Raw genomic sequence first — 24,863 nt, 5'->3', positions numbered from 1 at the left:
ACCTGAATTATACATATATAAATATATAAAAATATTAAATATACATATAAATTATTAGCTATTACATGATCTTAAAGTTATTTAGATTATTAAATCATATTTAATATGAGAAATTTATTTAAAAAATCATTTTTCATGTGTTTGTATCCCAATTAGTCCATAAGATATTTTTATATTCTAATAAGTCCTATTATTTGGACATTTGATCTATCAAATCTTAATTTTCATATTTAAGGTATTTTATGGACATTTTTACCCTTACAAATATTTTTTGAACGATTAGTAATTTGGTGATATGAACATTCGTATTTTACAATATGAATATTCATATTGACATGTTAACATTTACATTGATAGTGTGAACAATCACATTGACGATATGAACATTAACATTGACGGTATGAACATTCACATTGACGGTGTGAACATTCACATCACGGAACATTCACACTGTAAATGTGAATATCATTAAGGGTATTTTGGTAACTATGTCACTCATAAGACTTATTGGAATATAAGAAAATAATATGAACTAAATAGAATATAAGTAAGTGAAAAAAGATATATGAACAAGTGCCCTATTTATAGTATATATATACAAATAACATAATTTTTTTTTTAATTGCTTATTTTCACATATAAATTGTAAAGACTACTATAACGACATATTTCTTACATTATATAAATTATTTGTTTTGATGATATTACTGATTTTCTAAATTAAAAAAAATATAAATAGAGTCAAATTTTAATAATTTAATAATATAGCTGCAAAAAAAAATTGAAATTCATTTACAATTCGAGTTTAGTTCGGGTCGGATTTGAGTAGACAATATCGAGTTATAATTCGAATCTGGATAGGTCTTTTGCACAACTCTAATTAGACTTAAATTACACAATTTAAATTAGACAACCTTCTAATAACTCCCTTTTAGTCTTAACTAAGGATTTCAGTTATTTAAAGATGCATCTATTTGGAAACTCTTCCATGTGTTAACCATGGTTTCTCTCTTGTTTAACGGCCAAACAATTCTCGTTTCTCAGAACTGTCATAATTATCACTATAAAACTGTGGCGTCATTTTGGATAGGCTCTAAGAAAATATAAAATTAAGTAGAAAATTTAAGAAAACAGGGCTGTGTGGGGAGTTCTCTCTCTCTCTCTCTCTCTCTCTCATGTCTTTGAAAAGTCTATGATGCCCCTTTAGATCATCGCCCATGAATGGCGGAATGATCCGTTTAGTAGAGTTGTGAAAAAGTAATTATAAATTATAACTTAACATATTATATCTTATATTTGGGAACATAAGTTATTAATCTGTTTGATACAGCTGTGAAATTATAGATTTAAGCAATGAAGTAGTGTTTGGTAGATAAGCTGTAAAATATTTTTTTTGTGTAATTGTCTCTTTTGCCCTTATATGATATAAAAATGATAATTTTATCATTTTTTTTTTCAATTAACATAATTAGTATTAATTAGTATCAATTTATATAAAAATTGATACATTTGATAAAAATGTAATGACTTAATTAGTCTCAATTAATACTAAAATTATTAATTAATATCAATTAATATTAATATATTTTTTTCCTTGTTTCTTTTATTTATTTTTTCTTTTCTTAATTGATACATTTCCTTCTTTTTTTTTCTTGTTTCTTTCTTTTCTTAATTAATATTAATAATTAGTATCAATCAATATTAATATTAATACTTATTATTATTTTTTCTTTTCTTAATTTAGTCTCAATGATATAAAAATGTAATTTTTTTTCAATTAAAAATTGATACATTTTTTTTTCTTTTATTATTAATGGCTTAATTTTTTTTCTCAATAATTTTTTTTTCTTAAAAATTGATACATTTCCTTGTTTCTTTTAATAATACTAAAAATTTAATGGCTTAATTAGTCTAAATTAATACTAAAATGTAATGGTTTAATTAGTTTCAAATTATATTCATTTTAGTTTATAAAATTATTACAAAATTGTTACAAAATATACTAATTTATTAATATTTGATAATTTAATTTATTATCAATTAATGGCTTAATTAGTATCAATTAATACTAAAATTATTAATTAGTGTAAATTAATATAAAATTTATTTCATTAATAGCTTAATAAAAAAAACAATTTTTAGTATTAATTAATATAAAATTTATTATTATTATTATTATTTTTATTATTAAAAAAACACTAACAACCCTTCTTCTCCGGCAGCCCCGGTAGTGGGCATAGTGGCGACGGGACGCTAGGGTTTGAGATCGCGACGGCATAGAAAGAATCTGTTGCGATCAATCGCCACAGAGGACGGGGTGCTAGTGTTTCAGATCGCGACGCCAGAGAGAGATCTGCTGCGATTGCGATGGGTGTGGTTAGGGTTGTCGATTGCAAGCTCTGGTTTGTTACCTTTCAATCGTCACGCCATCGATGACGAGCTCTGGTTCATCGATGGCGAGCTAGGGATTTGCCTTTCTGGTGAGAGAGAGAGAGAGATAACCAGAAATCACCCTGTCGCTGAAAATCCCCTTCGCCAGAAATAACCTCTTTGGCTCGTGTGAGGGACAAAAAATGAGTGTGTTTTGGTTTATATACATAGTACACTTGTAATAATTTAAAATTATGAGGGGCATTTTAGTCATTTTACCCCTCATATCTCAACTGCGTGCTTAAACTGATTTTTGACTTATAAATTAAGCTTCTTCTCCCCCATTCAAAGAATAAGTTGATTTTTGACTTACAAAAAGTTATAATCTGTATTCTTAAGCTGAACCAAACACATCAAAATAACTTAAATTAAACTAAAAATTGAAATAAACTAAAAATAAATCTTACAAAATAGGGCTAATACATAGAATTCACTTTGTTCGCACGATCCTTTAATTTGATTTGATGGAATAGGTGCAACCAAACAAGCTATAACCCTCTTGCCAAGTTACATCATACATTATTATTTAGGATTAGATTTGACTGCTATCAAGATGTGCAGCAATTGCTAGGCTTGTATAGCAATTTTGTGTATCACATGCATAATTATGATCCAAAATTGACATCGGTTACAAAATTTTGTGATATTTGGCTAACGCGTAAGCACCTCACAGTTAACACGATTTAGGGTGTCGTTTGGGAAGAGTTTTTTTAGATTCTTTTTGCTCTTTGAGTCACAAAAGACAGAATAGGTTATTTGAGTCATAACAGACAAAACATCACATCCAACCCATAATCATTACTCTTCTTTTATAAAAAAAGTCAAAAAAACCAAAAAGTCCTTCCCAAACTAAGCTTTTGAGCCCAGACTTAAATAGCCAAAAAAGTCAAAAAGCCAACCCACTTCCCAAACGGAGGCCTAATGCACCTTTTCCACTTCACAGTTAACACATTCTAATGTACCTTTTTTGTGCGCATAGATAAGGACGATTTGAGATGATTTAAATAAATATATTTTTTAACTTTTTATGAAATATAGATTGAATATGAATTGAGTTTGAAATGATGTAATAGAGAAGTACTGTGACTTAAATAAGATGACGTGCTTAAATAAGATAGTAACTTTTTGATCAGTTCCGATTTGTAGCTCGAAAGAGTGTGGCTCGAGAGTGACTTGACACCAAAACGACGTCGTTTTGGTGTCTTTTTTTTTTCCCCCCCTTTCTTTGCGTTTTTCTGAAGATGATGAAATTTTTGAAATAGAGAAGAAGGAGCTGGGTCTGTTGCGTTGTTGGGTTCATCAACATCAACATCAACAAAAAAAAAAAAAAATTTGTTGATCAACATCAACAAATTTTTTTCTGAACAATTTTTTTTTTTTGTTTATCAACATCAACAAGATCTGGGTCTGCAGATCCAGATCAATATCATCAACATCTTTATCAACAATTTTTTTTTTTCCTTTCATCTTTAGATTTTGAACATCATCATCTTCATCAACAAAAAAAAAAAAAAAAAATTCCTTTCATCCTCAAATCTAGATCTACTGAAAAAGGGACCGCCATCACCGACCGATCACTGACATCACCAACCGCCATCGCCGCCGATCTTCCTTCTCCTCTTCTCTTCTCTTCTCTCTCCCCTCTGTATTTGAACGCACAGAAAAAAAAAAGACCAAAATGACATTGTTTTGAATATTCGGGCCAATTTCAAACAACGGATCATTTTTACTTTTTGATTTTTTTAAGTTATGACAAACAATGTCAAAATTTAACCTTTTTGAATTAAAAATGATTGGATAGATGAACCCCATGGTCGGTGGGGCCGATGAAGCCCATTAAAGAAGCATAAAATCCATGACTGGCAGAGTACAGTGGTTTGACTAGGACGGAGATAGAAAGCAATGTACAAGTGAAAGCAATGTTCAACTCTCAACACAACAGACACTATTTGGTTACTTTCAATCCATTCCAATTCTGCTAAACAGTTAATCAAATCATTTCTTTCAATCTCAAAAGTGGTCAGTTCTAGATTTATCAACAAAAAAAAATAAATAAATAAAAGACCAAGATCAACAAATAGAGAGGGAAACTGTAATGGTTTGACATCATGATAATTTACTCGACTGTCAATGTTCTTTTTAATTCTACTGGATTCTTCAAGACAATTTCACAACATAAAAATAGAGTAAGACTACATTACATAATTTTCACTTACATCTTACGGCACAATCCTAGAAAGCTAGAAGCTCAGAAAAGACTACCAGCTCAGTGAATTTTTTGACTCCTGAAGTTTTGCACTGTAGGAACTTTCTATCTCCTCCTGCAATATATCGTAAATTGCTTGTTTCAATGCTGTTGCTTTCTCCTTTAAACCACTCTTTGTTTAAAGTAAAAAAAAAGAAGATAAAATTTGAGAAAAAAATTATTAAACATGAAATATAGTTTGGAATATAAATAAATGAGACATACCTTGCATGACTTTAGCAGAGGCTGCAAAAAAGATGACCTGAAATATCTGACTGATTTTCCAAGAGACGTTTTATCCCATTCTGTTCATCATTAAACCAAAAAATATATTAATATTATTGCTTCTGTTAATGGGTATAAAAAACTGATTATATCTGAATTTAAGTTGAAGTACCGTCACCACCATTTGCCTTCACACCTCCCATGTTAAGCTCGCCCAAAAGCTGCATATTTGACAAAATCAAGCAGGAATTAATGGGTATAAAAAAAATAAAATAAAATAAAAAACTGAATTAAAACCAAACCAGGATGTATTCATCCCTTATCAACATCTTTTCACTTGGAGGTGAGGTGAGGTGAGGTGAGTAGAAAACTACTGAATCTTGTGTTGTAAGCATTTGATTGGCGTATCATATTTGGTACATGCATACCTTGGAAAGGGTTGGTACAGTTGTAGGATCAAATTCTTCACAATGATTTGGATCTATAGGAATACATACACGACCTGGAAAAAAGATAAGGAAATTAATGGCAACGAAGATATGTAATGCTAATACTACGAACCCCTCAATTGCTAAAAAGTATACTATGCGAGGGTTTTAATCAAAAAGTTAAAAAATTACTAAAAAAATCAAAAAGCCTATAAACTATACCAAAAAGTCAAAGATTCATTTTTCTCTCTACTTTTTGTACATCTTTTCGTAAAAAACTAAAAAGTCATTCCAAACATACTAATTTTTTTTACCTCATATTTTAACGAAAATGTCAAAAAGTTATTAAAATAACCTGTTCCCAAACAAGAAAAATAGAAAATAATACTAAAATTCTCATCTTTAAACAACTTTCAGTGTTTTTTGCTATTGTCAAGCATTATATCAAATAGCAAGGGAATACCTTCCAATTTCCTGGCTATTCCTATCGCAAGTAATAGATACCAACCTGTTTTGGGGTGTATGCAGAATGGTGCCTTCAACAAATGGTTCATATGTTTTGAAACCTGAAATATATCCAAATAAGTTCCATGTAAAGTACACACTATAGATGTATAAAGAATAGAATTAAACTCCTATGGAGTACACACTTCTTACTAAACTAACACACAGTGGATGACCATAAAGAGCATGAGGAAGATGGAAATGTTCTACAAACCTCCATATCAAGTCTAGGATAAGCATAAGAGAACACAATCTCTTCAACACACCGGCGAAGCCCCTGACCCTGAATATGAAAATGGATGAAACAAAAATTTTCTTATAAATTACAACAAGCACAGGATAAGGTGCCAAACAAAATTGTTCTGTTTGTAACTTTGACAATAATGCTCATCCCAGCACACATACATTGTCAAACTAACTCTTGAAACTTGAGAGATGGAATGCAAAATCTATATATAAGTCTTGCTTAGAAAAGGCACAAAACATTAATGTATAGGCCGAATCGGCCGATCAATGTCATAGAAAGAGATACACAAGCAACAAAATGGATCAGCATTGGTCTAGTCTAGTCTAGGCCGATCAATTTAAAATAACACCAGTCCACCACAAAGTCAGCCATTTTTAAGATAAGATGTTTATATTATGAAAGTAGTTTTGCACCTTCTGTTTCCCAGATTGCAGCATCTGTTTTAGTTGCCCCCATCGAACAACATTAATGTCTTCTTTTGAAATGGAGGAACGCCTGCTTTCCTGCCACTTTCCCCGAAGTTCTGAAGTAATAGCTGCAAAGATTACTTCTAATTATGCATACAATGTTTGCAGGAAATGACAGAACTGTGTATTATTTGAGAAAAAGAACAGAGACAAAAATTGATACAAATCAAATTCGTGTACATTCATCAGGAATCATCTCCAGGATCTTTTCAAATCTCTCCTCATTTGAAAACAAATTTTGACTAGATAGCAATTTCTCCTCAAAGAAACCTTTCAAAACCTCAGTGTATGATCTTCTGCAATGATTGAATGAAATTTGGTGAATATAATAATAGACAAATACAGAGAGAGAAGATCAATGATATAAATTAACCACTTACGCAAGGAAAGGATGAAGTGCATGACCTGTCAGAGAAACCTTTTTATGACTATTCTCATTGCCCTGAACAAAAGTGTCAAAGATATATTTCCATTAAACCTCATGCTACAGACAATTTGCTGAAAACCTTATTGAATTCAGAAACAGTAGCAAGCAACCTTATATACACGGAAATAATCGGCAATAGCCGCCCTCTGCTCATTATTCAACCTGGGGATTACGGCAGTAGATTTTAAACCTTGAAAAATGATAACACAAATAGCAACAAAATGAATGGAACTTTCACTTTCCAAACTATTTGAGGCATTTACCTTCTGGCCTTCTCATCACAAACCCAGCAATGGACACCACGTCGGCCACTGTACACCCACAGAACGTGATTGAAGCCAAAGTCATCTGCATTAGATATTAGTGAGAATTGTAATCTTAGCAAACAATTGAGCTCATAATAAATAACTAACAGGTACATACACATGGATATAAAAAAGCTAAAACTACAATTCCCAATCTACAACAGTTTTCCAAAAGAAAAAGTTAGCAGCACAAGATATATTTATGGTAATATGATTTAATCAATTAAAAAGACAAAAATGTCAAATATTGATCATCAGGAGGAATGTAGTAAGGAACATGTTTTCTCCATGTAGAAGTTTCTCACAAGTAAAAATACAATAAAACCTGTGTAAAAGAATGTAAACTCAAATAGCATCAGATCAATTCCAACACCAAATGCAGTACGATATATGAGCCATGGAGGTGTAAAAGAGAAATACAAAGCATATATACTATGTACTTCTTAAAAACAGTTCACTGTACTTGTGTTATCCTATACAGAAAAGAGAGAACTAAATATTCATCTAGCAGAAAGTAACACCATTAGCAGCGTAAGATAACAAGTTAACGGCTTCCATTGATGATTTCTGTTTCAAATGACAGCTACTTTAAAGTAATTTATCTGTGTAACATAAAAGTCACAAGTGCTTTGTCACTTATCATGACTGTTACAGTGTTTTTGTAGTGGTATTTAGATCTTACAGACATGCAACCCTGCTAAACCTTTGTAAGAAAATATGGAATAAAAATGCACAATAATCCAACCTCTGAGAGTAGTATCAATCACTTTAACAGCAACCGTCATTAGTGGCCAGCAATCCAAGCAAACATCAGCGCCTGAGCAGCAATATCTAACATCATCATAATCTGTTATATCCTGGGTGGAAAATGTACCATAAGCTTGTCACAGACCGAGATGTTATATTCACAATTAATTAGGTTGCAACTTTTCAGAAACTGGTTAACTTACTACATCAAAAATAAGTTCCCTCTCCACTGGAGCAAAACCATTATCACCAGCTTGTGCATAGGCATGCCTCTTTGCAGGCTGTGGAACACAAAAACAAGCAATGAACAAAAAGTTTTAGCAAGAACGGTGAAGAACTCTAAATTAAGGAACAGGAAAAATAAGAATCTCGTATTATAAATTGCAACACACACTAGTGACAGCATGCAATATGGAATCACTTAAAAGATTAAAATGAAGTATGTGAAGTAGCAAAGGGATTCATTTAAAGTTATTGATCATCTACACTAAACCTAGGAACCTTATAAACAGCATTAAAATCAGCTGAAAAACTGAATTAAGCTTTAGCTGGTGCAAAAATGAAGTATACAAATCTTACATCCACATTGTATACGGGCCCAATATCTATTTTAACTGGACACTTCTCGTTGATGGAATTTTCCAGTTCAGATGCACTGTTGAAAGACTGAAATCGCAGATATATGTCATTATCCAATGTGAAAGAGAACTCTCTCCGTCCAAAGTATGACCGGTCACATGCAGGATGCTTTCCATCTATAGACATATGGTTATAAAACATAATAATATCAACAAAACATAAGTAAAAGAGAGGGAGGGAGAGAGAGAAGGGGCTGAACAGGGAATTTGGATTACCATTTCCATAAGACATCCACTTAAATATATCATGATGTGGAAAAAGCTTCCCTGCCATAAATAAAAATTAAACCTTTTACAAGAGATGACAATAAATTAGCAAACATTTAACATCAAGACCGTCGTGAGTAATCATCAGTATATTAATCATAGACTCACACAAATAGAATTAGGTGTTAAGAAATAACCAAACACACAAACAATAGCAAGAAGAAAATGAAAAATCTCACACAAGAAATGACACAGATTTACGTTGTTCGGCAAGATTGCCTATGTCCACAGCTTAGGCCAGTTTCACTATATCAAAGAGAATGACACGAGAGTACAATCAACTACTACAAAAAGCAACACCTTATATAGCGCTAGGGTTACATCAACAATTACCAAGCTACCCTTAGTACTCATTTTCTAATCAGACCTATATTTTGGAGCTGGAAAACTAGACGCTTACTCTTTTTTTTTTATTTAATTCTCAGTTCACAACTTTTTTGCATGTGCTCACGAGCGGGATTCGAACCCGCACTTCAGGATTACCATCCGGAAGCTCAGAAAAAATCGAGACCCCCTACCCTCGGGGCAGGTCCCCCCGAACCCCAGGGCCCCATGTTCAGTACTATCAGGATCCGTAAACCCCAACATTAGGCATAATTTTACATTTGATAGATCTACAAAAACTTCACATCTACTACCAAATATATGATCCCAAACCAAACATCTCATGAAATAGCCAACCAAGAGATCAACACAATTATAAAGTTATTCAGTAAACCAGTTTCAGTATTACCCAATTCTTTATTTCATCAAATAAATTTAATTAACAATCAATGGCAAGCTAATTAAGTCTCAATCAGGATAAATCTGCTGATATATTAAAACCCAAATTGACCAAACAGTTCATAATCGAAATGGAGAAGCAATTACCATAGTAAACTTTGAGGTAATTCGTATTGAACCCATCCGGAACAGAGTTTCCTCGAGGCTGTTCAGGCTCACATCCGTCAATTAACATGTCATCTCTACCATTCTCAGATTCTTCTCTAGGCATTTTTGAGTTCTAACTTTTTCCCCAAATCAAAAAGACAGTCTTCAGTACTTCAATTTCACTTTCTCGGCAAACAAACAACAAAATACATACACGTACATATATATATATATATAAACAGAGTGGATTATCGAAGAATTGAAGAATGATGCTTACGACGTGTTTGAATTCGCAAGGACAAGTGAAGGATGAAGTTCGTTGCGTCGAGGGTTTGCCAGAGACGTTCGAAAATTAAAAAAAATGGTGGCGAGGCGATCACTTTCTAGTTTTAGCGGGAAAGTCTCTGGGAAAATGTTTAGGGTTAGCATTTTCCCGCCTGCAGGATGTCATGCCGCCACGTTGGTAAAAGGTTACAATAAAAAATAGGATAATAACATTTCACCCTCTTAACATTTTCTATTTCATAATAAAACTATAATGATTTATAACTTTTTAATATTCATGACATAATTACAATAATTCATAACTGGAACTATTCTTAATTCTCTCCTTTGTAGCTACACAATTGTTTGTAATTAAGACCGCACAAATTTATCTCAAATCAATCACTTTTTTTAAAATTCTCTTTCTAAAATAATTTTTTAAAATTATTTTTAAAAAAAGACAAATCAAACAACTTTTTATACTTTTTATCTCAAAAATTACTCTATAAATACAAACCAAACACACCATAATTTTTCTCAAGATAAAAGGGGAGTGCATGACTACATTTCCTAAAAATTTCACCATTAATTTTTAGTACTTTTGTGCTAATTAGTCTCTTAGATTGTATTTGGAAGGGGGAAAAAAAAAATGTTGCACTTTAATAATTAGTTCCATATTTATTCAAATTTAGCAAATTACAAAGGATGTAGTATGAATGGACAACAATTACAACTTCGGTACAGAGTTTCAGTGTGTTTGGTTTGAGTTTTTTAAATTAAATTTTTTGAAAATTGAGTTTTTGGGTTTTCGTATTCTTTTATTTTTAGTGAATATTTTTTAAATTTTAAACATTTTTTTTTCTTTTTTAGATGCATCTTAGTTAGATGTATCTAAAAAATAAAAAAATTGTGAAAAAATATTTTAAAAAATTAATAAATACATAAAAATATAAAAAATGTACTGAATTCTTGTATTTTTTTATATTTTTGGTATTTAGTGAATTTTTAAAAGATTTTTTTTACAATTTTTTTACTTTTTAGCTGTATTTATGTTAGTGGGTCTAAAAAATAAAAAAAATTGCTTAAAATATTAAAAAAATTCAGTAAAAACAAAAAAACACGAAAAATAAAAATGTAAAATTTTTTGAAAAGTGTTTTTTGAAAAATAAAAACAAGCAATCTGATTGCTATTCCACCTAATTTTAAATCACCACACGGCCAATAATTCTAGCTCCAAAAGGACGGCTCGTATAAGTATTTTATCAAACAACTTATATGTATACAATAATCAAGCAATTTTAGTAATGAGTTGATTCTAAGGCTACGTTTATTTGGCGGATTAGGTTTGATGAAATTGTTAGTGAAAAAATTGTTAATATGGAGATTGTTAGTGAGGGGATTAAGTAAAAGGGTGTTTGTTTTAATGATAGTGCGAGTGATGATTAGTGATGAGATTGTTAAATTATTTTTATATAAAAAAAAATGTATTAAAAAAATTCTAAAACGAATATATTTTTATTTTACAAATAACAAGTTGCACTTTAGTGAAAAAACAAAAATAAAAATAATAAAATAGCATTTAATGTCCTCACTATTTTTTCAATCTCATGTCTACTTCAACTTTGTTAATCTGGTTGCATAGGGGGATTATCAATTCGGCTAGACTAATAATCCACTTATCAATTTCCCCAACCAACCATATTTTCACAGATCTAACCTCATTATCACTCCAATCCTAATTGTTATGAATTAGTGCTTTGCTTTGTGTTTTGGATACCTAATTAGGCTGTTTTTTTCTTTTTCGTTTTCTTTTTTTGTGTTTTGAACATCCAATGAGGATGTCAATTTAGGATTCTGTTTTTAATGTGATTTGATTGGTAGAAGAGAATGGGATCTCTTATAAACCTTATCAAATTGTATGAGTATGCTGTTTGATTACGATGTTTTGTGTTGTTAAATGAATATTTAACTTTTTATGAAGTCAATAGATGAGTGATAATGGCTTCAAAGTCCTTTTAAAAAAAAAAAAAATACGCAATAAAGTTGTTGACATCAAAAAATCAATACTAAGTCCTTATCTTTTTGCATTAGTTATAAATTATAAATGAATCTATTAGGAACATTTAAGATCGTATTATTTGTAGACTGTATAGTTTTAGTTGATGATGTAAGATGAGTAAACTTTGTAATAGTATTGTGGATAGAGAATTTAGAATCTAAAGAATTTAAGTAAAGCTGGATTAAGACAATAGTTTGCACACTACTTCAGGATTGAAGTCCTATTTCTTTACCTGATAAATCTTATTTTGTTTGAGCACTCTATTTGAGGGGAAAGTGAACCCTAATCAATGTGAGGCCTTTACTATGGTTTGCACTCAGGTAAGGTTTACTGTCTTATTCTAGTTTACTTCGATGATAGACATTAATTGGAGAACCTAGTAGTGAGAAACCATGTGGTCACTACAATGGGTGGATGAAATTTCCATTTTGAGCTTAATGTATTGAAGCCTATGATTGCAAATGCTCTTCTACATGTAAGTCCAGTTAGCATTTTTTAGATATAATTTGGACAAGGCATATGATATATCAGACATGTAATTTAAGAACCTAGGTTCCATCCTAAATTCATTTTCTTTATTTTTGGGTTTTTCTCACCCTCCTCTCTCTATAGTTGTTCTAGTGCTTTTGGGATTTTCAGTTCAGGTTTGTTAAATTGAAGCAGAGAAAGCTTGAATCAAGTTTAAAACAGAGCAAAGTAGAAAGCTTAGAGTTTTCAGATACTCCTTTCTCTTGGTATATAGTTCAAGACCCCTTTGTTTTTGTCAAAATCTGTTTAGTAATTTTTCTTAGATAGAAATTGCAACCGAAATGGAAATTGAACCAGCATACAAAATTCAGACCCTATTCTCAATACAAGGAAATGAATCATTAAAAATAGTATTAAACTTTTCAACCCCTTCCCCCCCCCCCTCCCAACACACACACACACACACACACACACACACACACATATATATATATATATTCATGAAGAAAAGGGGGCAATAGTACCTTACCCTAGTTAGAACTTTTACTAAAAGGTACTTGTTTGATTTTTCAGGTTTCTAATGCATTTGTATTGGAAGGTTGAACCAATGTTGTATGGAGAGACTTATACAAAGTTTACTTGGTTTGAGTATTATTACTATGATAACATTCATATTAATTAGCTGCTTTGCTTTCTTTCTTTTTTAACAGCTTATATCTTAAGTGAAAAGCTGATTGCATGTTTACCAACGATAGCTTTGCTGAAACAATTGACTTGAAAGTGCCTGATTTTGTTGTCCATAAACACACACCATATGTTGTCATTCTTTTGAAGGTGGCAGATGAGTGGGGCCAAAACTCATGGTGTAAAAAAGAGTTCAAGGTTTGTACATTTAGTCCAACATTTTATCTTACCCTTCTATTGCTGTATACTAAGGTGGCTTGTTGGATTTTGAACATCTCAGGAACTAAAAAGAGCTAGGATGAGATCAATGGACCTGGTGCTTAATACTTAGATGTTATAGAACCAAATAAAGTCTCTCTGTGTCGCAAGTCTTATAAATTTTCATGCTTACAAAATTTGTCTCCATTTCTAAGATTAATATTAACATGTGTTTGTCTCTTTATATATATACCTCTCTGTGTTTCCATGTTACATATAATGTGTTAGAGGTTTGCTTTTCCTTCAATTGGCAATGCTGCGGTTCTGTAGTGGAGAATGTCTATCCCTGTTTCGGCCCTTCCCCTTCTCCTTCCCTTGGAAGTATATGGACATCACTGTAGGTGGGTATGCAGGTTCTTGTTCAATTCCACAATGGAGATCTCTTCATAGCTATTTATGAAATTACTATATTTCAAATAATGAGCTTTAATTTTACCGTCTTATCAAATTTCCTGTAGGTCCTCTCCATGTTTTGTGTACTAGCTTAACAGGTAATTTCCTCTGGAGGTCATATCACGGACCTTGGATAAAGCATGCCTTTGAGCTATAAACACCCTCACAGCTAGATTGAAATAATTAAACAAATTATTGGGAAAGATGGTAAAACTAAACGGCAAGTTCCTTGTTAAAAATTTATTATCAAGAGAATAGTAAGTTTTATGATTGTTCGAAAAAAATTTATTTATAAATTTGTTTGACAAATTCTGAACACTTATTTGTTTATGCTACATAAGTTGTTCTTCACATCTTCTTTCTTTATTTTCCTGAAAATTCTAAATTTCTTATACTGGTTAATTCATGCTGGGACAACACACGACATGGACGGATGAGAAGCATAATTCATATCTTGATGCTTTGGAAGCATCATTCATTAAGCAGTTACACCATTCCCTGGGTATGCCATCCTAGCGTTCAGAATAGAACACAATTGATTCTAATCCATCCAAGCAACTGCCTGTCAATGCTGGTTATTCTTCTGACCAGGTTAGGCACTTAAATGACTTCATTTAATATGTGGCATATTGTTTCCTTCCATTGTCACATAGGTTTTTTCCTAGTTGTGTTTCATTCTTAACCATGACACCTTTATCACCTATTTTATTTTTTTATGTTCGTAATTTCTTTCCAGTTCACATTTCTACGTGATGGCTCTAGGAAGAAGATCAATTTTGAGAGGAACTAGCCTTTACTGTATGGTGCAGCTGGTTCTCATGTGGTCATAGAAAGTCCAAGGATGCATCATTTTAGATGTTCAGGTAAACCCAGCACCATACCATCAGCTGATTTGAAAGAATGCAACATGTTTCACAGTGAAGGAATGCCCTTGAGAGGGAAGAGGATTTCTCCTGCGGATTAACCAGTTCAGAACGACAGTGTTTGTGCCACTGATGTCATCAGGATGCAGTTGGCACTATGATAGGCAACTGTGGTAACCTTTCATGTCCTAAAATATCCTCATTTGTTTAGCTTGCTCTGAGTTTGCTGTATTACTGATTCACCTTTCAGTTGCTCATTCTTTCCCATTTTCACCTTTGGCTTTTTGTACTTTCACTAGTATCTTTCTTTACAACGATGTTTAGATATAGCACTTGTTATTTTTACTAGCTTTGTGGAGAATGACTTAGGTGGAGATGGAAAACTATGGGGATTGACAGGGAAGTTAACATTTTGATGGATGGGTGTTAGATTTGTTTTGTCCCATGGATGGATGACGAATACACTTATCAAAAAATTACATGACAAATATCTGCACAATTAGTGTCTTTGTACATTAAATTCAAGATGCTATTTTCTTAGTGGAGATGTCTGACCCATGCTCCATAAAACAATGTTTGCAAAATATATATGCTTTCAATCCGCTTTCTAAAAGAGAATTGGGTGATATTTACATTCAAAATAGATCCTCTTGTCATCTACCAATTTTTGTCGAGTATATCACATGGTAGCAGATTGATTCTGAGTCCTCTGAAACTTTTTTTTCCCCTTTCTAAAAAAAATTCTTGCATTTCTTTGATTTATGTAATCTTGCCATGATTAATTTATGTAATCTTTTTTTTGGGTCCATATATGAATTTAGGATTTGAGGTTGAGATATACTCATGTATTATTTTTTTTGATATCTGTTTTTTTTTTCTTTTTCTTTTTCTAGAGGTCCAAACTTTATTGGAACTTAAATTGTTAATTTTTTGCTAATGAGTCTTGGCATATGGATTTAGAAATTTGACTTGGTTGTACCTGTATGGTGTTCAGAATTGTTGTTGGGGCCGAGTGCTGTAGCTAATATGATGGTTCTTAGTAAAATAAGGAGTTGAATGTCTAAGCAAAATTACCATTGTTGATTTTAGCAGAAAATAGCATCTTCTAGTTAGGAAACCAAATTGTAAGTGTTGAACTTAATATTTATATATATGTTTTTGTAGGTTTTGTTGAGAGAGTAGTTGATACGATTGAGCGAGTGAAATGGAAATGTCAAAACTTATCTTCCACATTGATACCCAAACATCATTTAACAGAATCTCCCAAAATCTGCCACAATGGGTAAAAAAGTAAACTCCATCCACACCCTACCAATTTAAAATATTCCTTACCAACAAAATAGGATCAAATGGTGCATAAGAAAAAACATTCCATAATTTGGGACGTAACGCCCCAAAATAAATGCAACTAATCCAACTCATAAGAGAAGTGAGTATGATAGAATTGATATACTTTCATTCATCAGAGTTCGCATTACAAAAGATAACACATGCAATATACATTCATAAATGTTCATCATGAATTTATAACATGTAATACCAGTTAGTAATCAACAAAATAAATACCTTACAGGCTTACATCTTTCCAAGATATTGCTTGGTTACAACAAAAGGAAGAGTCTAACTCAATACAACTTAGCCCTTTGCTATACAAAATAAATAAAATAAAAGGAAGCTCTTGCTCCAAGTCTCCTCAAACTACTGTTTCGGCGAAAGCATGTCTCACTACAGGAAAAAACACTTTTCGTGACCAACATTTCTGGTCGCAAAAAGGTCAAATCTGGTCGCTAATAGTTTTTAGCGACCAAAAAAAGTTGGTCGCAATTTGGTCGCCAAAAGTCCGTCACAGAAGGTTTTTGGAGACCAAAAGTGAAGTTGGTCGCGGAAAATCATCATTTGCGACAACATTCTTTGGTCGCCGAAGGGGACTTGAATTTGTCAAAATTGATCCTATTGCGACTAAGAATTTGGTCGCAGAAAGTAGACTTTTAGCTACCAGAATAATTCTAGTCGCAGAAAGTGAGCATTGGCGACGAAGTTCTTGGTCGCGAAAAATGGACTTTTGGCGACCAGAATAATTCTAGTTGCAGAAAGTGAGCATTGGCGACCAAGTTCTTGGTCGCGAAAAATGGACTTTTGGCGACCAGAATAATTCTAGTCGCAGAAAGTGAGCATTGGCGACGAAGTTTTTGGTCGCGAAAAGTGGACTTTTGGCGACCAGATTTTTGTTGGTCACAGAAAGGGTGTATTAGCAATTCCTAGAACCTTTTTGCGACTAAAAACATATTGGTCGCAAAAAAACTTTTAATTTCAAAATTGATTCTTTTATATAATGCTAAATTTTTTGTAATACCTATAATACATTTGCAATTAATACATAATTCATGTCCATCCAATCAATTTTAATATACCAATCCAATCTAAAAAAAAAAAAAAAAACCATCAATTATAAAGTCAAAATAATAATTAATATATTTACAACCAGCTGTCAATATCAACATATTACATGCCCAAAATAACCATCCATCCTTACAATAAATTCACCACATCAAAAATAAAAAAAACCATCAATTATAAAGTCAAAATAATAATTAATATATTTACAACCACCTGTCAATATCAACACATTACACGTCCAAAATAACCATCCATCCTTACAATAAATTCACCACATCAAAAAATATTTAACAAAACATCAAAGATTTCAAATGCATGTCATATTTGTCCGATGCGAAGTATCTCAAAAACTCCACATATATATATGCACAACTTAGAATTAATGCATCGGCAAACTCAGATCCATAAACATGCATGACTACGCCTCTAGCTAGCTACCTGCAATAAAAAAAAAAATTTGAAGAAAGCGTTGTTAATAATAATATATTTGTTTACATTTCTAAATAAAAAAAAAAAAAAAAAAAACCACAACACCACCACATTATTACCATCCTTACAGTTCGTGTATTATCTCCTCCATCACTAGTTCAATCCCTAACTATGTAAATAGAATTATTATCCATGTATATATTGTAAATAGAATATTCTGTTAAGCCAACATTGTGGGGACAACTGTAATGTGAATCAAAATATTATGAAAACATAGTGTAATTTTGCCAAACATTGAGAGTAAATTATAATTTCTCAAATTTTCAGGAGAGATACAATGTATTTATTTATTTGTGTGTGGATATTCAGGATTCTCAGCCATGTCTTTTCCCAACACAAGCTTCAATAGTTGGTGAGAAACCAACAGAGAAAAAAAAAACAAACAACCAGCAATCCAAAGCAACACAAACCAATAAACTAATATTAGAAAAACACACCATCATCTGCAAACAGCACCTACTCCTTTATACACATAGTACCTCTTAACTTTACCTTTACATAAAGTAGCCTTTAACAAGATAAAGCCTCTTGAACCAAACAAGCTAACAAGACAGTCATAGAAATGTAACTATGTAACTATGTAACTATGTACCTAAATCCAATAATTTAATACCAAGTCATGTACTGAAAATAAGGCACCTTAACCTATGTCCCCCAACCATCCAACTATGTACCTAAATCCGAATGAAATTAACCTATGAAACCAATCAAATCAATATTAGACCATCATATGAATGGATGCCAACACGACAGTCATAGATCAACTGTCAAAATAAGATCTATGAGCTGATAAATTAAAGCAAATCCCAGAAGTATTCACAAACCATCAAAAGCAATAGTACTTACTCATCAAAAGAGTCGTATCCACTACCATTGCCCTGCATTTGTCTCATAAGGTGTTCAAACTGCTCAAAGCGTCCTTCATATGATTGAATTATCCCTTTCAGTGATGCTACCTCTTCTTTAAGGCCCTTAACCTCTTCATCACGTGCTTGTGACCTAGTTGTAGAATTGAATGCAGAAGACGGCTTTGGACCAACCCCGAAACCTCTCAAATACCCTGAACGCTTCCCAAGGACTTGAACAGTAATTTCCTCCTGTGTTAGCGGGGTTGCTCCAGGCTGTGAAGATTCCTCGCGAAGTTGGTCCATCTTTTCCTGTTTGTGTTAAAAAAAGAAAAGAAAAGAAAAAAAAAAAAAGAAAAAGGATCAACAGTTATCCTATTTTACAAGTACACTAACTAGTTAAGCATTATATAGGACTATGAATAACAAATATAATGAAGGTATACTTACATATAACTCCGCACAAACTAGTTCAATCCAATCTTTTTTTTTCTTACTCCAATGTGAGGTCTTGAAAAAATCTACAATGTGAGGCTCCTTCCCAGTTTCAATTCCCTACATGAAACATATAAAATGCAAGCTTAGTAATATTGTTAATAAAAAAATTGCAGCATTAACTATAAGTTTTAAAACAAAAAATATGTTACCTCAATTGAGATTGCTGCTGAAAATGACCTTGAACCCATGGTGTGATTATAGGGTAACTTTTTCCTGTTGGCTATATTTCTCGTTGACCGTTCCTACAATGCAATAGAAATATTAACTTAAAAATCAATATCCAAGCATGGTTCCTATAGCTTTCCCTCCATCTCTGCAATTTCCTTACTTTGTCTCATATATAATTGTATATTATTTGAATTTCAAAGAAACTTGGGACCTTTGAGTTATTCATTGTAGTGCAATTAAAAGAAACATCCATGACTGTTAAGTTAATTACCTTGTGTGTGTCACCAAGAAACACTTCATCAATCATGTATCTCCAATCTTTTTCGCTCACCCCAACAAATGGTTTACTATAAGGATCTGTACCTTCTTTCACCAACTCTTTGTAATGTTCATGCATATGATATCGCCAGCCTTTAAACAAATGTGTGGCCTTTGTGTCAATGATTTCTTGTGGAAGTGGACTCTCATCATATCCTTCAATCTCAAACTTATTCTGTCCCAATTAAACATAAAATGAAAATTAAACATCTTATATATTAATTACTTCAATCTCAACAACTATAAAAATTAAATTATCCGCAAGGATTGTACAATAGCTGCTCGAATGACTGGTGGAACGTCCTCCCAATTTTTTGTTCCTTGCAATGGGGCTTGCAATCGAATTTGTGCCCCCAATTCGTTAGCGGCCTTGGTGGCATTACGCCCCACAAATGTCCTCCTCTCAATAGAAACTCCAACAAAAAGCTTCTTCCCACCATGTTGGCTGATGAGTCGACTACTGTTCTTACCCCTAGTTGGACCTCGTACTCGCTTTACAGATGGACCTATATTATAAACACAAAATGAAACACTATTATAGGCTGCTGCTAAATAAACTTCTGTTGCTGTATATACAGAGCAGATTTTAAGAACTCTCTTTAAATAGCATATGTGAATGAAGATTACTATGTGTCATATAATGTATATAGGTTGCTGCTGCTGCTGCTATATAGGTTGCTGTAGATTTTAAGAACTCTCAAGTTTAAAGCATCATGGAACTCATTTCATGGAACTCTCATGGAACTCTCAAGTTTGTTGCTACCCAGTGGTTAGGTGTGGCTGATGGAGTTGGTCAGTGGTCACTAGAAGGTAACCCTTTTTTTCATATAATTTTGTGCAGTGTGCATACCAATCTACACTTTCTATTCCTAGGTGTCCATGTCAACTTATATTTTCCCATTTCTTTGTGTGTGTGGATGGTTTTACCTATAGTGTGCAATCTTTATTTTGTTGTTTAATATCTTAATAGATGCACATGTACACCTATTCAATCAACAACTGTTCCTAAGTCAACTTTTAGATATCCCAATAGGCAATAATCTGCAGTTGTTTGATACAGACCTGTATCTTCATCTTTGTTTTTCTTTATTTTCTTCCTAATTTTTCTCTTCCAAAAATACAATCTTGACATATCTAGGTTTTGTGCAGGCATAGTTGGTTTGTTCTACATGTTGAGAATATAAATATTTAAGTTTCACATCTCTTAGCAGCACAAGTTTTAGGTCATTAATTATCAAACATAGTATCATTGTAGGCAATAGTTATCTGTGTTCGAACATCACCACCTACCCGATATAATTGTAATACTTTCTCTTCTATATACAAGTGGCACCCCCTTAGCATCGTTTTATTATAAAATTTTCTTTATAATATTCATATAATACTACTAAAATGCATGCATGTGTTTGGTCCACTAGTGGTGGAGAGATTGGCCAAATATATGGGAGCATGTTGAAAACATAAATATTTTATTTATTCCTGTGTTTAGTTAGGTTAAGATTTTAGATGAGTTAGTCATTTTTCATTCATTTTTCAGGGATTAACCCAGGAGTTTATGCCCAAGAACTGATGGAGAATTGTCGAAAGATTGTCTCACGGTGCAATAGTATTCCCTTAAGTAATCCTGTGGAAGTTCTTAATCAAAGTGCTCTTGAAGCACAATCTCCAGGATCATCAACAATACTGGTTGCTTACTTTGATGGTCAGGTAACTGTACTTATCTTAATACTCCTGTTGGTCATTACATGTGTACGTATACATCTGTAAGTAGTCAGTTTTTTATTTTTGCATTTTGCCTAATGATAACAATACAGTCTGTTAGCAACACGTGCATGATATAGCAGCAGTAGCAGCAACCTATATACATTATATGACACATAGTTGAAATGAGTTTCGTTAATTTACAAAAAGGACAGCACCAGCTGACAACCAGTTGAAGATACACTGTCTGGATTACTAAACAATAAATGCCTTGCACTCTTTATTGACTAATTGTCTCTCACTTTATCTTTTAGGTGCCGTTTGTGACTTCAAAGATCTCTTTTTTCATTGTCTCTCACAGATTGTCTCTCACAGAGTCATACTTCAATACTAACAAATTTTTAATCATAATCACTCAAAAAAGAGTAAGCATGTAGTAACTACTCAACATTGATTACAGTTTCAGGAGCAAAAAACAAATTGTTCTATACAAAGGATGAAACACTTACCAATATCAATTGTTTGCGAAGATGGAGATTCATCCACAAGAGATAGACTTGCAAATGCATCCACAGGAGATGCAGCTGGGAGCTCAACCAGGTTTGCCTCTGACATTGAGGTCGTCGACCTCCTCTTAGTGGCTTGCCCAGGTGGCATCTGTGTAGTCTTTGTATCTAACAAATGAATTGTAAGCAACCAAAAGTAAAAATTTAAAATGCATGACAATTTATGAAATTATAAGATAACCTAATAGTGTAATATTAGAACCACATTACAAGTCAAGAAATTATCAACAAAAAAATTCATTACAATTTGAATCATCACTAAACATGTCTTCAATTTTTTTTTATCAACAAACAAAATAAGATTATATATAATGAACACAAATACATGAGGAGCATAGCTATTAAAACCAAACAAACTTGGTGCCAATGAGCTAGCCCAAACATCCGCTAGTAATATAACCGTTGGTGAGAAACCAACAGGAAAACAGAGGAGAAACCAGCAGGAAGCATAAAAAACAGATTCAAGCAGCAGCCGCATTTCAGCATTACACCAGCAGATTCAAAACAGATTCAGCAGATTCAGATTAATACACAGATTCAGACAGATTCAGCAGCATCACCAAACAGAAGAGAAAAAAAAACATAGAGCACTTCAGCAGCAGCACACAGAGGAGACAGTAGAACAAACACAGCTTCAAATAGATTCAGACAGATTCCGATGTTTCCAAATGGACCACAATGAAGCAATAGGTACAACATTCCAAACTTGTTGTAACTAAACATGTCTTCATTAACAAGTGCATGCCATTACAATCCAGAGCATTACAATGAAAATGACTTGATAATGCAAAAAATAAAGGATATTACAATCAAGGCTCTATATCATCATCTGTATCCGAGTTACTATGACTATGAAATTCATCTTCATCATCACTAGGATCATTTGAATGTTGATCATTATCATCACAGATAAAATCATCTCTGTTTGGACCCTCTACATGTACACTTGTACTAGATTGCAGAACCACTTGACTTGGAATAATATCAGGTGCAATATCAGTCCTACGTAAAGTGTTGCTAATGGAATTTGCAATGTTGATTTGGACAATTTCAGTGGTCTCGTCCTGCTGGAACACATCATTCGGAATAGGGTTGAAACCATCGGTGGCCAACCCTAACCTCACATTACGTGGTTCTTGGGCAAACACAACATGTTGCCTATCAAAATCCTTCCACGCCTCACCATCGGCTGGATGCCTTAAGATGCCATCATCAACACGTTTTTCTTTATGCCATCGCATATCTCCAGTTGTTTTTCTCGACATGTATAATCTTTGCAACCTTGGTGTCAACGGAAAATATCTCAAAATTTTATGAGGTATCTTCTTACCTTTGCCATCATTCATTTTGTATCTAGGCTCCTTACAAATCGAACAATTTTCTAAATTTGCATTTTCCTTCCAAAAAAGAGCACAATCATCCTCTAACAATTTATCAAAGTTTCGTCCATCTTCTCTTTGCTCATTATCATTCTGCTCACCCTCTTCATCATCATCAAAAATATACGCCATGTGACAGTCATCTAACATATCATACAATTCATCTTCCACGTGAAGGCATTCATTGGTTGTCCCTTCATCACCAACACCTTCAATGTCATTGTCATTATTCCACACACGAGGTTGATTGACAGAAACAGTTTCCCCATGGTGCACCCAAGTCTTGTATGAAAGTGATATCCCTTTTCGGATCAAATGATATTCCACATCCTTAAAGGTATGATGTTCAAAATTTAGGCAATCCATACACAGACAACGAATTCTATTATCTACGCCAACATTTGTCATTGCAAATTGGAGAAATGACTTAACCCCTTCTCTATACTCCGAACTCAATCTATTCCTAATTGACATCCAACTCTTGTCCATATTTGGTGACCTACAAAGTGAAGATTATGTTAGGTGAATAAAGCAAAAACCAATTAACTAAAAATGAATTTTATTCCTATTTTGGAGGTTAATTTTGTTATAAGGTGAAAAAGTTATTTATACGCTTTAGGCAAGCATCAAATCTCACATTCCTTCCTATATTATTCAACTATAATAGTTATTGATTCCATTATGGTTGTTTTAGTATTTAATAAGCATAATATTGAACACTAATGCTGCTGCCAAGAAAAGAAGAAAAAAAATATTAAGAACCAACAGGAAGTTGCTGCTGCAGCATGAAGCTGCTGCTACAGCACAAAGAACCAAATTATATTAACTGAAAAGAGAAAAGAGAATAGATATGGATTATTTGAAAAGAAAAAAGAGAATAGAGAAAAGAGAATAGATCACCTAGGACCAACACTATGGATATCCAATAGGGAGAGAGAAAAGAGAATATCCAATATATACATAAGAAAGGAATGGTGGGAATGCTTTTTAATAAAGTGTACAGATATATTCAATGAACCATATCTTCATCTTATAGATTTGTCAAATAAATTATTTGTTGTGTACAATTTATAGGATTATTTGTTTTTTTTTTTAAAGGAATTATCGAAGTGATAATTTTTTTTACAACATAGGAGGTAAGAATAAGTTAAATAAATTAAAAACATGTAATTATTAAATTGTTAAAAGTCTATGTATGAAAATCAAATGATAGATATTAAAAAAAAAAAAAATCAGAAAGTATGTATGAAACTCAAATGATAGAGATATAGATATAGACATAGACATAGATATGGATTCTTCACTAGAAATAGAAATGAGGGCAGTGAGTTGACAAATTGCAGAGAGCATTCGATGAAACAAGATTGAGAATGGACTCAGTTAAAACTTCCCTAAAAGGATGGATAAACAACCCATATTTGTCAGTCTCAAGGCTTAATTTATGCAATTTAAAAAAAAAAAATCATGCCCATATTAAGTTTAATTTATTCATTTTAGATTATCTATATATACTAAACTATCTAAAACATGCAGCAGATACATTAGGTAATCACTATAAATTTCAAGCAACTGCTTGTCAGTCTCAAGGCTTAAAACCCAGTTTAGACAACTAAGCATATATACCGTTCAACATACACCGCCGTCATTTTTCTTTACGATTTAAGAGAAAGGCAAGGAAATATGGGGGATTCACATATCAATAATTTAAATAGT

The 24,863-nt window shown here is 32.6% G+C and overlaps 2 protein-coding genes and 2 long non-coding RNA genes across 16 annotated transcripts; 3 read left to right on the top strand and 1 right to left on the bottom strand.

Moving 5' to 3' along the window:
- Positions 1-3,725: 3,725 nt before the first annotated feature.
- On the bottom strand, positions 3,726-10,301 carry LOC114313298 (uncharacterized). Of its 13 annotated transcripts, none has more exons than XM_082896186.1 (18): positions 10,078-10,286; positions 9,801-9,933; positions 8,880-8,930; positions 8,605-8,780; positions 8,229-8,306; positions 8,024-8,135; positions 7,237-7,321; positions 7,084-7,135; positions 6,927-6,988; positions 6,727-6,842; positions 6,493-6,614; positions 6,047-6,115; positions 5,837-5,894; positions 5,329-5,402; positions 5,073-5,121; positions 4,901-4,980; positions 4,647-4,751; positions 3,726-4,073 (listed from the first exon to the last, which is right to left on the bottom strand). In XM_082896186.1, exons 2-17 carry the CDS (start codon positions 9,922-9,924, stop codon positions 4,689-4,691), a joined length of 1,371 nt encoding a protein of 456 aa, XP_082752312.1. In that variant the 5' UTR covers positions 9,925-9,933; positions 10,078-10,286; the 3' UTR covers positions 3,726-4,073; positions 4,647-4,688. The 13 variants fall into 13 exon arrangements, with proteins under 13 accessions (XP_082752312.1, XP_082752309.1, XP_082752310.1 ...); XM_082896183.1 differs by having other exon boundaries at positions 3,944-4,073; positions 4,647-4,808; XM_082896184.1 differs by lacking the exon at positions 3,726-4,073 and having other exon boundaries at positions 4,509-4,808; positions 9,801-9,937; positions 10,078-10,301.
- A 3,045-nt stretch (positions 10,302-13,346) lies between these two features.
- On the top strand, positions 13,347-14,125 carry LOC114313296 (uncharacterized). The gene is made up of 3 exons (XR_014345012.1): positions 13,347-13,473; positions 13,762-13,874; positions 13,992-14,125. It is a non-coding gene; the product is annotated as an uncharacterized LOC114313296 (long non-coding RNA).
- Positions 14,126-14,176: 51 nt separating this feature from the next.
- On the top strand, positions 14,177-15,277 carry LOC145803018 (uncharacterized). Its single transcript, XR_014345011.1, has 2 exons — positions 14,177-14,517; positions 14,663-15,277. It is a non-coding gene; the product is annotated as an uncharacterized LOC145803018 (long non-coding RNA).
- Positions 15,278-20,051: 4,774 nt separating this feature from the next.
- On the top strand, positions 20,052-21,923 carry LOC145803357 (uncharacterized). Its single transcript, XM_082896622.1, has 3 exons — positions 20,052-20,314; positions 21,042-21,211; positions 21,666-21,923. Exons 1-3 carry the CDS (start codon positions 20,218-20,220, stop codon positions 21,888-21,890), a joined length of 492 nt encoding a protein of 163 aa, XP_082752748.1. The 5' UTR covers positions 20,052-20,217; the 3' UTR covers positions 21,891-21,923.
- The last annotated feature ends 2,940 nt before the right edge of the window (positions 21,924-24,863 follow it).

This window comes from Camellia sinensis, chromosome 11 (assembly GCF_055761805.1).
Source record: "Camellia sinensis isolate YWXY chromosome 11, ASM5576180v1, whole genome shotgun sequence".
In the NCBI taxonomy this organism is placed as follows: domain Eukaryota; kingdom Viridiplantae; phylum Streptophyta; class Magnoliopsida; order Ericales; family Theaceae; genus Camellia; species Camellia sinensis.
This window is presented reverse-complemented; position numbering and strand designations above follow the sequence as displayed.

Bases quoted from the DNA above. Each gene is read 5' to 3' on its own strand.
- LOC145803357 (XM_082896622.1), top strand. From the start codon at position 20,218: ATGGAACTCATTTCATGGAACTCTCATGGAACTCTCAAGTTTGTTGCT. The intron at 20,315-21,041 runs GTAACCCTTTTT...TTCATTTTTCAG, and splicing joins TGGTCAGTGGTCACTAGAAG to GGATTAACCCAGGAGTTTAT. The intron at 21,212-21,665 runs GTAACTGTACTT...CATTGATTACAG, and splicing joins TTGCTTACTTTGATGGTCAG to TTTCAGGAGCAAAAAACAAA.
- LOC114313298 (XM_082896184.1), bottom strand. From the start codon at position 9,924: ATGCCTAGAGAAGAATCTGAGAATGGTAGAGATGACATGTTAATTGAC. The intron at 6,615-6,726 runs GTACACGAATTT...TAATCTTTGCAG, and splicing joins GGAGATGATTCCTGATGAAT to CTATTACTTCAGAACTTCGG. The intron at 5,403-5,836 runs GTTGGTATCTAT...TCTTTTTTCCAG, and splicing joins CTGCATACACCCCAAAACAG to GTCGTGTATGTATTCCTATA.